The following is a 15,280-nucleotide window of genomic DNA, read 5'->3' on the forward strand; positions in this document are numbered from 1 at the left end:
TTGGCAATGCCTCTTTTTAATATCTGGCATCTGTCCTGTAGCTGATGGTATGATGAAATTTTGTAGTGACTGAGTCTCTCAGACTCATCTGTGGAAGGAAATAAAATGTCTTTCCATCGGTTTCTGCCTTGGATCTCAATAATAACACTGTTCTTGAAATTCTTGAAGTATTATTTTGGTATTGGTTTTTCCCAGAGTATCAAAGCATGATGATCTCTCTCTCCTGCTCTCTCTTTACTTAAAAAAATACATATTGGGGCCTGGGGCCTCTTTTCCTTTACTTCTACATTTGGACAAATTCACAAAGATTGGATATACCTTCTTCAGATGGTCACAATTTTCCTCTGGCCTTTATTTACACACAGGAACCAAGCTGACTAAATTTTTATTTCTTTCTTTGAAATGTATGCTTCTAATGCATGAGGAGTTTTAACCAAGAAAGGATTTTAAAGCCAGTGGGGTACTGCGTGAGTAAAGAAGTCTGACAGAGAAGGTTCCTTTATTCTTGAAAACTCAAAGCTGGTTATTTGACATTTATAATTTATATCCTGCCTGCTTCCAAAAAGATTTGGAATGGCATTTAATAAAGCAGACAGGTAGGCGGGAGGAAGGGCAGGCCTTCTGCATGGCAGTGTGGGACAGGCAAATTCAGCTGCAGCAATTTATTGGCACCTTTGGCTTACAAAGGCCTACATATTGTTTCTGGCCTGAATACTTGTCCTGGTACTTTAACTTCTAGAAATCCCTTATAGTGTCCTCAAGCCTGGAAAGGCCACTCAGTAATAGGCTTACAGGATACCTATAAAAGAGCAAGTTCTCCCCTTAGCCCAAAGCTCTCAAATTTGCATTGCTGTATGTGCTTTGTATTCTGTCCCTTTTAGTACATTATTTTATCTCTCTAGTTATAAGAGTTGTACTCCAGCAAGCCTGTTCACACAGAACCAAACTATTACAAATACTAGTAAGTGGGCTCATCCTCATGCACACTAGGGAATGATAGGGCAATATTAGTATTTGTTGGTATGTCATGTTATTCTATCACGTGACAATATTATCACCGTGATGATAATTAATCCCCCTGGTGAGAATCAGTAATTCTACTAGTACCTGCTGCAGAAGATCATCTTTTTGAATGCTTCCCTGAGCTCTGGGCTTCGGAAGGCATATATGAAGGGGTCAATGACTGCATTGCACATGATCAACATGCCATTCACCTGGAAGAGGGACATGTAGCAGACACAGTAAGGGTTATTTGGGCAGAATGTCATTAAGAGGACATGAAGAACAAAGGGGGCCCAACAAAAGATGAAGACCCCAAGCAGGATGGTCAGTGTGATGGCCCCTTTCATGTTGGCTCTGGAAAGTGTTGAGATCTTCCTGGCATGGGAACGGGCCAGCAAGAACATGTGCACATAGAGGCAGAGGATAAAGACCAGCATCAGTGGGAACAATGAAGTAAAGGTGATCACTGTGGGGATGCGATGGGAGAAGATCGCCATGGTGATGCCACTGCATGTGCAGCATGTCCAGATGACCGCCAGGACAGCAACGGCGCGGCGCATGGTCACAATGCTGTGGTACTGCAGGGCATGGAAGATGGTGATGTAGCGGTCCGCGGCGATCACAGACAGGCTGAAAATGGAGCCCAGGAGGGAGAGGATGAACAGGGAGTCGATGATGTCATCGGCCGTGGTTTCAAAATTGCCACGAGGCTTGAGGTAACCCTTGTTTCTGAGCATGATCAGGATATTTTCTAAGATCTTATACAAGCTGCCCAACATGTCGGAAATGGCCAGGCTGCAAATGAAAAAGTACATGGGTGCCTGGAGATTCTTATTCTTGATCACAGCCAGCAGGACGATCAGATTCTCCAGCACCCCGGCGATGGATATTGTAAAAAATATCTCTTCCGGCAAAACCACATGAGGACAGTCCGAATTATTTCTTGCTGTATCGTTGATGTTCTCATAAAGGTTGATTATGTGCTTCATTTCTCCTGCTTGTGGTTAAGACAATGATGTTACTTGGACTTGACAGAAGGCTGGACTGATTTTTCAGAATCGTTTTTTGGGGGTGGGATGGGTAGTACTTGTGGGAGATCTGAGGTAAAAACTACACGGTCACCTAGGAAAGAATATATAAAAATATCAGTTGCAAAATAAACTGCAAAATAAAAACAAGCCATGTTAACTTGAAGAAAGCTCTATTGCCTCAATGAAATATAATGGTGTAATATTTTAAATAGCACAGTTTACTGGGCCTTCATCCTCAGCACTCAGTGACAAATCTTTACTGGAATTTTGAGCCCAGAAATAAAAATAAAGATTATCCTTTGTCCTCTCCTCTTTCCCTTTCCTATTCTTCTCAGAAACCCATTTTGATGTGAGATAAATGAGAATGAGAAAAGAAGTAAGGAAATAAAAGGCATGTGTAGAATCAGAAAAGCACACAACTACCTTTCTTTGACTTGGAGGAGTAGCTGGACTCAGGGGACTGATGAGATGTTCAGGTCCTTTCTTTTTCACTGCCTGACCTTAGAGCATATAGAATAATGGCAAACGTATTGATGTACATTTCCAAAGTTACTATGCAATGCAATACACGTTATTATTTTTGTTTCAAAGGCTGAACTCACAGGAATGGTATTTCTGGAGATTTCCAACGTTTGCAAGTTTTTTCTAGGTTGAAGTTGAATTATGGCAGTAAAAGGATCCAGTTTTCCTCAAGCAGAAAAGGCTGACTAGATCATAGTTGAGTGACTTTGAGAAGTCTGCTTCAGGTGAAAGCATGTGAAATTTTTACTGATTCAGTTTCCAGGTGGCTAGACACAGATTTTTTTTTTTTTTTTTAATTTCAGAGAGGAAGGGAGAGGGAAAGAGAGAGATAGAAGCATCAGTGATGAGAGAGAATCATTGATTGGCTGCCTCCTGCACATTCCCTACTGGGAATTGAGCCCGCAACCTGGGCATGTGCCCTTGACCGGAATCTAACCCAGGACCCTTCAGTCCCCAGGCCGATACTCTATCCACTGAGCCAAACCAGCTAGGGTGACACAGACGATTTTATGAAATGTTTCAGATTTTCCTTTGCCATTGTGGTGGTTTTAAGGATATGACCACAAATTCTTTATACTCCTCCCCACAAGAAATGGAGCTTAATCCCCCTCCATTCAGGCTTGCTGGAAGCCAGCTGCCATGTTGTAAAGCAGCTGTTGGGAGAGTGAATCAAGTGTAGCTTTTGATCCAAAGTCCACAGGGCACATATCACTGTCTTACACTAAAGTTTTCCCTGAAAATGAACTAATTTCCTTACAAAGGACAGGGGTCAAGTATTAAGGCAGAAATGTTTGAGTTTGGTAGGTAGATGATTACGAAAGGAGTGGAGTGGCAGGTGGTAGCTGCTGGTAGGGTTCTACCTAGGTTGACCACTTTATCCTGTGTTCCCGGGACTGGGAGTCCTGCATCCTGGGCCCTCTCTCAGTCCCAGGCAACCTGCCGTGGTTACTTACTCTAGCTCTACCTACTTGGGCCCTGGGAAGTCTATAGGCTAAAGCATCCACTCATGTTCAACATGCTGAGGAGAATGAGGCCTTTGATGGTTAACTTTATGTGTCAATTTGGGCCTCACGGTGCCTGATATTTGGTCAAACATTATTCTGGGTGTGTATGGATGAGATTAACATTTGAATCCGTAGTCTGAGTAAGGCAGATTGCTCTCCCCAGTGTAGGCAGGCCTCATCCAATGTGTTGAACAAGAAGGCTCCATGAAAAAGGAGACATATGTAAAACTACATGTAATACTTTAAACAATAAAAAAAAAAAGGCTCCATGAGTAAGGAAGAACTCCTGTCTGATTGCTGAGCAGGGGCATTAGTTTTTTCCTGCCTCTAGGATTCAAATGGAAATCTCAGCTCTTTTGGGGGGTTTGCTGGCTTCCTGACAGGGACCTCCCATTGGCTCTCCTGAGTCTCCAGCTTGTAGACTGCAAATCTTGGGACTTCTCAGCCTCCATAATCTCGTGAGCCAACTCCTTATAATAGATGCTGTCCCCTAAGGCCTGTGCCCAGCATGAACTACCTATGGAGACTGTCTGGACAGAGTCTCTCGTCTTATACTTGAGCCCATTAAATGTGGTCAGATTTGGTGTATATTTTCAGTCTTGAGTGCATTTGATGGTAGAATTGATAAGGAAAAAGGAAATGCTGGCAGAGCTTTGGGCACTTCTTAGGAAGAGGTGGTTCTGAAACCCAGCTCTGCTGATGTGCATTGCTGAGCTGCTGTTGCCAATCCTGCAAATCCATGGGAGAGTCCTAAATTTGACCAGAAAATGGTTACGTGTGTTGGAAATGAAAACGATAAGAAATACCATACTGCCCACAACAATCTAGCTGAGGAGCCCTGGCCAGGTGGCTCAGTTGGTTGGAGCATTGCTCTGTGCACCAAAAGGTTGTGGGTTCAATTCCCTATGAGGGTACATCTCTAGGTTTTGGGTTCAATCCCCAGTTGAGGGCGTGTCCAGGAGGCAGCTGATTGATATTTCTCTCTTATTCCTCTCTCTCTCTCCCTCTCCCCCTTTCTCTCACTTCCCCTTTCTCTTTCCCTTCCCCTCTCTCTAAAAAATAAAACATACCCTCAGATGAGAATAAAAAAAATCTAGCTGAGGAGATAAAACATGCACATCTGAGAAAAAGAACAGACAAGGTTATGGTGACTTGCTAATGAGTCATGGCTGCTACGTGGTGTACGTGATGTGGAAGAGGATTGGCTTGCCTACAAGCACTGTCCACTGTGCAGGGCCCCAAATGTATGCTTAGCAATTTAAAGTAACGCTCTCACAGAAAAAAAAACCAAACTCCCCAATACATCATTACGTTCTTAAAACTCTTCATTTTAAAGGCAGTTGGGTATCACTGTGGCTTCTCTCGTAGTGCTGTCTATGTCCAAGGTCAGAAGGAGCACAGTGAAAGGTGTTCTCTTTTAATGCTCCAATTAAATGTAAGGGGTCCTATTCCTATTCCTATTCCTCGCTACCCCACTATTTTCCTAGATAAGAAAACAGAGGCTCAGAGGGGTTAAGTAACAAGGTTCTCCAGCTGCTAGGTCTGCCTTGCTCCAAGGCCCATGTTCTCTCCTGGGTTTCCTGTTAGGCAGAATTCCTTCTTTGGATTCTGTCTAGCATCCGTTATAGGGGGCCTTGAAGTGACCCTGAATTTCAGGGATGAGGCAGCCCCATTCTTTTCCTCCTTGTCCCGGTGGTATGATTGACAAGTAGTGTCCCTTCCCCACTTTCTTCACCACCTTTTCACGGTCAGGACACACATGCCTTTCTCTGTGCAGATGTTCCTCAACTGCCTCCCTCGCCCACAGGAGCATGAGGGAGCTTCCCACCGTGCTCCGCTACACTATGTGTCTGTATTTCTCTGATGGCATTGCTCACATTAAACACGTGGTCTTCCCTGGTAAGTGGATTCTGAGTTTTAGGATGAGCATTGTCCTCACCACCTCAGTATGCTCAGTGACTTGCAGAGAAGCTGGGCATGGCAATATGTGTACAGTCAACGGCAGAAGAATGCTGCTTACACCAAACAAAAAGATCCTAGTAAAAGTTAGTTAGCCACTGAGTTTTTAGATGAGACGCGTACCTGGAAAAATTAACAAGGTTAATAATAAAATGGCTTAGACATTTCTTACACTGAACTGCCTGAAGTTGCTCCAGAGCAGTGAGAGCTCAGTTGCTGTGGGAGCAGAGCTCTTCCTCTGCCACGAGAGATGCAGGAAGCACTGAAAGTGAAGACTGCTCTTCAGCTGTCTGCTCCACCAACTGGTGCTTGCAGAGGCTCAAGGCAGGCAGGCACTCTGGCCAGGCTTGCAGCAAGGCCTGGCACCAAGGCCCAGTGGATATTTTTTATAAATACACTAGAGGCCCGGTGCACAAGATTTGTGCACTGGGGTGGGGGTTCCCTCAGCCCAGCCTGCATCCTCTCACAGTCCAGGACCTCTCGGGGGATATCCACCTGCACCTCTGGCAGTCTGGGGCTCTCACAGTCCGGGACCCCTTGCTCCTTACTGCCCACCTGCAGCAGAGGTGGGAGAGGCTCCCGCCACCACTGCTGCACTTGCCAACTGTGAGCCCAGCTTCTGGCTGAGTGGCGCTCTCCCTGTGGGAGCACACTGACCACCAGGGGGCAGCTCCTGCATTGAGCGTCTGCCCCCTGGTGCCAGTGCATGTCATAGTGTCTGGTCGTTCTGCCGTTCAGTCGATTTGCATATTAGGCTTTTATTCTATAGGATGAATGAGGGAGCACCGCTTGTCAGCATCTCTCCTGCACTTCTGCGTAGGGTGCACTGAAGGGAGCGCTCCTCTTCCTAGTCTTTCTCAACGCCTTACTCTCAGTATCCCCCTCTATCCCTTGCCCATTTCTATCCCTTTAGGGTTTTGCATATATGTATATATGTGTATACATGTATATGCATGTGTGTGCATGTATACATGCGTGTGTTTGGGAAGAAGATGGGTGGTAGAATTATCTCAAGGCAGCCTAGGGAAATACAAATATAGCAAATAGCTGTTTTCATAGAAAGAGTGGGGCTTCTGTTCTAAAGAGTGCATGTCCCCGTGACAGAGCCAACCAAGGAGAGTCAGTGTCTCAAGTCTGCAGTGGCTGCGTGGCTTTCTAAGCGATGACCACTTTGGAGGAGTTTGTGATAAGGAATGTGTCTTATGCTTATTTATACTACACCCTGTGTTGCTTCCAAGGAAGTCAGAGGACTACAGGGCTAACGGATGAGAAAGGCAGAGAGAGAGAGAATGTGTTGCCCCAGAACCACAAATAATCCATGTGTGTATGTTAATGGCAGAGTTGCAGGAAGCCAACTGCATACTAGGTTTCCTAATTGCCAGGGCAGCAAAACTATGGCGCTTGTAAAAACAAACGGTATTCAGGTAAAAGGGTGATTCTCATGAAAGGGTAAAAGAAGTATGATTTTTTTCACCCCTATTTCCATTAAGAAAAGCCCGGCCATAGCCCGTGTACAGAGCCTGATGATAATTTTGAGACTAAGAACATAGAGAAGTTAATAAATTCATCAACAGGGAAGGCTGCTTTAGTTAGACAAACAAGTAATAGATTTTATTGTTACAGTTCAATTAGAAAAATGATATCCTCCCTCGGGAGGGATGAAAGACCACAATTAAAAGGATAAGCTCTTAGGTGGAATGCTGAATACAACCTATTTAGGACAGGTCTAACTGTCCTATGTATCATCCCAAAACGTAAGAACCTGAGATATTAGTAGAAAATGCACTTACCCTCCGCTCTGCAGTAGGAACTTTCTGGCCTGGATCGCTGAGAATGAATGAGGTTTGAAAGAAAAGCCAGCGAATGGACCTTGGGCCAGGAAGCACCGGAACACATGCATCACTGGGAGAGGCATTTGTTTGTTATCGTAACCTTGGAAGACGTCATATGAAGGGGACTGCATGTTGCTGCTAATGTGGAGTCGAAGACACAGATTAAGACACCATTTTCCTGGGTCAGCTAAACAAAGCTGCTTCCAAAGTTTATGACAAGGTTCATGGCAGATTACCGACGTATGACCTTGCTCCTCTTTTAACATCGTTTTCGAGTTGCATTGAATTTCAAACTGAGAAATTCAATCAACGGGCTTTGAGGAAATGGATTAGGAAGCATTTGTTTTTACATTTCCAGCAAACTTTTTAAGACATTTTACAAACAGTGGATTCATTAATCTCATTAAGAAGAAGGGAATAACCCTATTATCCCTATTTCACAAGACTGAGCAGCGAGACAGAGGGAATTGTGGGCTCAAAGGGCAGCTGACGGAGCATGGGCCAAGGCAAGAAGAAAGCCCTCGTGTTCTGCCAATTCTTCTGTCATAACATTACACAGAAACCACCACCGACACCTCCATCATTCACAGCAAAATTGTTTAGTTGTAGGGTACGTTCTTGCTGGTTTTCTGTTTGCCAGGCCTGCAGGGGAGGGCTGATATGTATGTGTGTACATGTAAATGCATGTGTTTGTATGTGGGCATGTGTGTACATGCATGTGTTGGTGAGGAGAATGGCTGGTAGGGTTATCTCAAGGCAGCCTAGGGAAATAAAAGTGTGAGGAACAGCTGTTGGTATCCAAGCACATCAACCCGAATGTGTAACTATGGCACGGGGCCAAGTTTGGGGGTGAACTGGAGCTTTGGGGCAGATTCCAAACCAGTAACCATTTCTGAAAATATCAGCTCCAGCCCCGAGCTGAAAGATGTTCCCATGTGGGTGGTCTGGAAGGACCGAGAACAGAGGTCTGAGTGTGATTCCCCAGGCGGGAAACACATTCTTACCAAGTGCCTTTCCTCCGGCCTGTCCCTGAGGCAGAGCATGTTCTGCTGGGCACTGCTGGACTCAGGGTCATTCCGGGCTTAGGACCGCTGGGGAGTAGCTGTGTGCCTGGCAATACTCCCTGGAGCTCAGTTGAGCCACACCGTTGAGATGGTCTATAAAAGCTGGGCGGTGCCTCCAGAAAGCCACGGTTGTGGTATCTGGAAGAGACGCCTTGTCCTCAGCCCTGGGATTTGCAGTGTCACAAAAACTTTGTCAAAGATTTGTGGATCTGATGAGCTGGTTGGGAAAACTGGTGGCTGGCCCTAGAGGCCGGCCCCAGCAGGTTGCCAGATGGAGGGGGTGTTAGAGCTTGGGGAGCTCTTTGGAGAAGGCAAGTCTCAGCAGATTCTATCTGTGTGGAGACCCAGGCAGCTGAATCTAGGAGAGATGAAAGAGATTTTGAGGAGGGACAAGATTGCCTAAGGGTTTGGCTAAGCCCTGGTAAAGATTAAGTTTTGCTATTTTAGTTTATTTTTTCCTCGAGATGGAGGGTGCTCATCTTCCTCCAATTGTTCAAGGACAGAGTGGAAAGGACATTCGATTTAAAGCCAGAAGACCTGGTAGAGTCCCCACTCCACCAGGTCTCTGGGTCTGTCATTTCCTCATGTAAAGTGGGTTGTTGGGAAGATTAAATGAGACCAGTTTTGTGAAAGTGCTTTGAGAATGTAAAATCATACACCAGTGCCTGTGGGACTTATACTCTGGCCCAAAGTGTTATTGAAATGGTGGTCAGTTTTAAGAGATAACTTAGCCAGAGGGAAGTTCATTTAGCTTGTGAACATTTAAAAGCAAACTAGTGAGCTGAGATGCTGCTAGACCTGTAACAATAGATGCTGCAGGTGCGCCACTCGCTCCATCCCAGCCTGTCTCTTTTCCTTCCCGAGAGAGGATGAAAAAAGGGGTTCTAGAGAGCATTCAAGGAGCTCCCATGGGCATCTTTTTTTCCTCATACAATCAACCCCTTTTCTTCTGCTCTTCACAACTCCACCATCCTACTAAGACTTATGCTTCCAAATGGGAAAGCAAGAGAGGGAGAGGGAGGGAGTGAGGGAAGGAGAGAGAGAGAGAGAGAGAGAGAGAGAGAGAGAGAGAGAAGTGGAACAGGGACAAGAAGAGAAGGGGGGCAGGGATCTGTCATTCAGGTATGCAGGGCCATGCCCTTTGGACAGCACATCAGATGCTGGGGGTTGGAAAGTAATTCTGTAAAGAGAAACACACTCCTCCTGGGTTTCTCTTTTGCTCACACACTCACAATACTTCTGGTACCAGAAGTGTGGGTGTTTTCCACAGATCAGGCAATTATCTGACACCACCTGCACGTCCCACAATTTAATTCAATTCCAACACAAGATCCCCGAGATAGCATCAGATCCCACAGATTAAGGGCTCAGTCCCACAAGACTGCCCCCACTTCAGATACCAGTTGCCAGTCCCTGATTGCCACCCGTGCTTCTGAGTCTAGGTTTCTGCAACCGCCTCCTTCGGTTGTATAATTTGCTAGAGAAGCTCACAGAACTCAAGAGAAGCACTTACGTTTACTGATTTATTATAAAGGATATAGATGAACAGCCCTACTTCTCCAACTTTCCCTGCAATTTATAGGATCTTATTCCTATCATACATTTCTTATTTCAGAATGCTCATAATGACTTTGCATCTCCGATTGAACACTGATTAAAGAAGCATTTGGTAGCTAAAAAAAGGAATGCTCCAGTAACAGCAACTTAGAAAATGTGACTTTGGGTCTGCGAGGCCTGGGCGTTTCCAAAGAGACGATTAGTGACTGCTGGAAGGACAGGGAGGACATTTTTATAAGACTGGGGGAAGGGGAGCTGTGTGATGTAGTGGTGGAACCTCTGGTGAAATTGTGGGTTTCCGCAACATGGAAGTTAGCATGGATACCTAACAAACCCAAGGATTTGACTAAGGAGATTTCAAAGCAGAGTTTTAAAAGGGTATGGCTTATGCTGAAGGCCGGGGGTGAGGGTGGGGGGCTGGAGAGGGTCAATGGGGGAAACAGGGAACATATGTAATACTTTCAACAGTAAAGAATTATTTTTTAAAAAGAATGAAGTAAATCTTCATATACCAACTTCAAAATAAATAAATAAATAAATAAATAAATAAATAAAAGGGTATGGCTTGCATTCTTGTGAACTAGACAACTGGGCATCTAAGAATCTCAAGGTTGCTCTCCCATAGCAGTCTCCCATGGAGCTCAAGGTAGCGAAACACCTATCTCAGAAAAAAAGAAAAAAAAAGGAGTATGGCTTTTGTCTAATGGAGTATGATTGTGACTTTTATCTAATTGTATACATAAGAAACTAACAAAGGTTTTAAAGGAGTTAGAACGTCTTGGACTTAAAGGGACAAAGACAGTTTATAATAAAAAGAGGATCCTGGGCCCTCTAGCTCTTATGGGCAGGAGGCAGGTAGAGAAATTTCTCAGCTACAAATACAGGACATTTTTTATGGGAAGCAAAGGATGGTTCAGGGGATGAAGCCAAGGATCACAGAGAGCCATTCCCAGGCAGTAGGACTGGGCCCTAATCAAGAAACTGGTGACTTGAGTCCAGAGCAATTGAGCTCACAACCCCCCTCCCGGCCCCCTCCCTTTGGAATGGGAGTGACAATAGCAGTGACCCTCTGCCTGTCCCGTGTTGAGTATAGAAAACTAATCGTTCATCTCCTCAGTTCATAGGTCCTCAAGAAGTTGTACCCAAGGAACCACAATGAAGGAACCTTATCTTGAGATTTGGATCACAGATCCTGGTGTTTGAGTTGACTCTTTCCTGAGAGCAAGACTTTTGGGGTCTCAGGAGGGATTCGTATATCTTTTATGTGGGAAGGACGTGGGTTGTTGTGCTGGAGGGTAGACTGTAGGAGCTAGTGTCCAAAAATAACCTTAAAAAGTCCGTTTCTCCCCGTTTACACATGATGCTCTGGCATCCGGAGCGTGTCTCTCCCCTTGATTCTGGGAAGGGCCTATGACTGCTTTGATCAATAAAAATACGGAAGAAGCGAGTTCCAGAACTTTTGAATTAATATCTAAAGAATACCTGCAGCTTCCGCTTCTTCCCTTTTGAAAAAGCCATTATGCTGGAAGGAAGCCACTAAATGTTGGTGTAATTAGTTATTCAGCAATAGATAATCTATACTAGAATCATTTTCTTTTCTAAGAGTTTCACTTATTGCTAGATATTTTCACAGATGAATATGAGCCCTGGTAAGTTAGAGCTTTGGCCCATGCACTAAAGGGTCATGTTTTCAATTCCTGATCCAGGCAATTCCTGGTCAAGGGCATGTACCTGGGTTGCAGGTTCGCTCTTCCCACCCCCACTTCACTCTCTCTAAAAATCAATGGAAAAATATCCTCAGGTGAGGATTAACAACAACAAAAAGAATTTGCAATGGAAAGCGCTGATGACTAGGAAGGAACTGCAACAACTAGAGCATGAAGGCAGGTAGAGGGGCATTTGAGTATATTTTTGAAACAATCCTATATAATAAAAGGGTAATATGCAAATTGACCCTAATGGCAGAACAACTAGGAACGACTGGTCGCTATGATGTGCACTGACCACTAGGGGGCAGATGCTCAATGCAGGAGCTGCCCCCTGGTGCTCACTGCGCTCCCACAGGGGGAGCTCTGCTCAGCCACAAGCCGGGCTGACAGCTATGAGTGCAGCGGTGGTGGTAGGAGCCTCTCCTGCCTCCTCCTCAGCGCTAAGGATGTCCGACTATGGCTTAGGGCTGCTTCCCACAGAGAGTGGGCTTAAGCTGTTAGCCAGACATCCCCTGAGGGCTCCCAGGCTGCCAGAGAAATGTCTGACTTCCAGCTTAGGCCCAATCCCCCAGGGAGCAGGCCTAAGCCGGCAGGTGGACATCCCCTGAGGGTTTCCGGACTGCGAGAGGGTGCAGGCCAGGCTGAGGGACTCCCCCAGAGTGCACGAATTTTTGTGCACCAGGCCTCTAAGAGCTCCATATTTTGGAGCTCTTAAATGTGGAATATAAAATCATAAATCTGACATTGACCAATTTGAGACTAGTGACCCATTTTAAGGGAAAAATGTTTGAAAAGTATGAAAAAATTATCATTGAAAAGAAAAAACATGCAAAGTATAATGTCCTTCCTGAGAATAAATTACAAACCCAGAGCATGGAAGAGATTAATAGAGTTGGATCCAGAACTATCAGCATTGAGAAAGGGTACTATTATTATTTCAATTGTATATGGTTCTGTACTAGTGGAAAAATTGAATCTTAGAAGCAAATTCTGTTCATTTTTGTTCATAGTTGATAATGAAGTGAGGATGAATCAATTAAAGGTTTAAACCACGGGAAATGGTTTTATACATATAAATATGGTTGAAACTGAAAAATTAATATCCCCACTGGATGTAAACTCATTTGTGGGGATTCATTTGCTACTTCTACACTCAGGACAGCGACAGAAGAATGTGAACATTTTGTCAGAAAACTAACATGTTCATGTCATTGGGATGAGGGTGTTTTAACTTAGCACCTGGTGCCACCCACCACTCCTCTGTGCTCCTCCAGAACTTTGTTACAAAACATTTATTCTTATTTGTATGCATGAAATTCTTCAGCTGAAACTCTTGGAATAACAGCAGAGTAACTCCTGGAATAACAAGTTTCTTTCTTATTCTCCCCAAAGGCTCTAATTTGTCAGACAGTGGAAAATAATTTGACATCATAATTCTCCAAATTTGGTGTAATTTAGAATCATTTAGAACCATTGTCTTGTGTGGATCTGATCTTTGTCCTGGATTTCACAAGCAGGCGTCCTGCCAAGTTGGAGAGGGGAGGTGGCTGGGACTGGCAGTCCAACAGCGTGTGGGTGGTTGTGCACTTTCATACAGTAGCAAACTTCATCCTCACTCACCTGGAACGACCTGCCTTGAGTATTCTAATTAAACCTTATCTTCCCTCCACGGAGATTTAGAATATTTATTTTGGCAGGAATTATGCTTATTTACACATTATGTACTTTAGAGGCTTACAGTTATGAAATTCTCAATGATTATTTTTAGCAAGAGAAAAGAATGAGAAATGAATGTGGGAACTCTATCAATCTTAGACATCAATCGCAATAATGCAGGGATCACCAAAAGTTAGGCCCCAGTGCTGGGCTGGTGGCACTAATGATGACGAGAATTTGATAAATTCTTTTCCTAAGTGGGAAACTTTCCAGCTGAGCTCTGGAGGCCCTGAAGATTGGGGATCAGAGCATGCTGTGAAAGTTGTAGTTATGCACAATTGCCATGTTGTCAGGTGAAGGACATTGTTAAGGAATCATTCATTCATTCAACAAATACTCACTGGGGATCTGTTTACCAGATATCAGGGTACAATATTTCTCAACCATCAGGAGGTTCATTTTTTCCAAAGTGCAATAAGAATGATGTTTAAATATATAACAAATGTTTTATAAAATGAAACAGTCCAAGAACTAAAATGGCTGGCCATTCTCTGGGTGTTGTTTTTAGAGCTTGAGGACTGGCTATTTCATTGTTTATTAATCATCTTTTCTCACTGTATCTCCCTCTAGCTATTTAAACAAAGACTTTTTACTGAAATTTTTCACTTCCCTTGTCTTCTCTACTTATGTTATAAAACAGTAGACAAATAATTCCTCTAGGTACAGCCTCCATGGTTGTGGTGTGGCTTGGGGAGACAATATAGAGAGAGGGATAGCATTAAAAAGGGATACATTTGGGGTCTAGAGTCATGCCAATTGGTTAAAAATATATTTGTGTAACCAGGTTGTCATGAAAACTTGAACAAATCACTCAGTGCTCTAAGCCTCAGTTTTTTCACCTATAACATAAGAATGAAAATGAGTGTTGATCTGCTAGGGATACTGGAGACAGTGCTTAGCATCTGGTAAGCAGCCAGCGGATGTTTGCCCTTTTTATTTGTGCAAGAAAAATACAGGAGGCAACAAAGAAAACTTTTGGGGATAGGGGATTTTGGTAGAAAATGGAAACATTTAAAAAAGACAATTTAGAATAGAGGTTAAGATTTAGAAACTATAAAGTATTAGGTCAGAAAATGTCCCTCGAAATGTTCAAATACAATCATTTCATTTATAAGCTTCAAAGAATTTAAAGTGACATGCCCTAGGTCATATAGCTGGGTAGGGACAGAACTAGAAGTGTAGCTTGGGTTTCTGGACTCTTATTCTCCTCTCCCATGCCAACTCTTAGTGCGCACTTCGACAGCGATGATCTCAGATGTTCTACTCTCTACACAGGCCTTCAATGTGCAGGGCTGGGTGGTGTGGAAAGGAGTGTGTTTTCCTAGAATCTTAGCTGGAGTTTCTCATAGGTTGGGGATTGGCTTAATCTCTGCTTTACTGTGGCTACGTTTTTAAAAAAAATGTATTTTTATTGATTTCAGAGAGGAATGGAGAGGGAGAGAAAGATAGAAACATTGATGATGAGAGAGAATCATTGATCGGCTGCCTCCTGTGCACCTCTCACTGGGATTGAGCCTGCAACCTGGGCTTGTGCCCTGACTAGGAATCGAAGCGTGACCTCCTGGTTCATAGGTCGACACTCAAACACTGAGCCACGCTGGCCAGGCATGTACCAAAGGGTTGCTGGTTGGATTCCTGGTCAAGGGCATATCCCAACTAAAAAAGTGGATTAAATCTTGGTTGAGGAACTGAAGTCAGGGACCACGAAAGGGCAAGACAGGGGCGGGGGCTGGTGTTTGAGACCCCACTCGACTTAGTTTGTAATGTGCCACACTGCTCAATAGAAACTTGTAGCCAATTGTCATATCGCATTTGCTGCAACCGAACTCCTTCTTCACGGGGGTGAATCTGTCTGAGTTAGTCCACCTTGGCCATAGGGGGCTC

At 44.2% G+C, this 15,280-nt stretch overlaps 1 protein-coding gene across 1 annotated transcript; it reads right to left on the reverse strand.

Moving 5' to 3' along the window:
* Window positions 1-1,100: 1,100 nt before the first annotated feature.
* MC2R (melanocortin 2 receptor) lies at window positions 1,101-1,991 on the reverse strand. Its single transcript, XM_070421575.1, has one exon. The coding sequence runs from the start codon at window positions 1,989-1,991 to the stop codon at window positions 1,101-1,103; it is 891 nt and encodes a 296-aa protein (XP_070277676.1).
* Between the last annotated feature and the right edge of the window lie 13,289 nt (window positions 1,992-15,280).

The sequence above is a fragment of the Myotis yumanensis genome, unplaced genomic scaffold (genome assembly GCF_028538775.1).
Source record: "Myotis yumanensis isolate MYYU_CA2020_CCGP unplaced genomic scaffold, mMyoYum1.0.hap1 SCAF_7, whole genome shotgun sequence".
NCBI classification, from domain to species: Eukaryota; Metazoa; Chordata; class Mammalia; order Chiroptera; family Vespertilionidae; genus Myotis; species Myotis yumanensis.

Coding starts and splice junctions, on each gene's coding strand:
- MC2R (XM_070421575.1), bottom strand. CDS start 1,991: ATGAAGCACATAATCAACCTTTATGAGAACATCAACGATACAGCAAGA.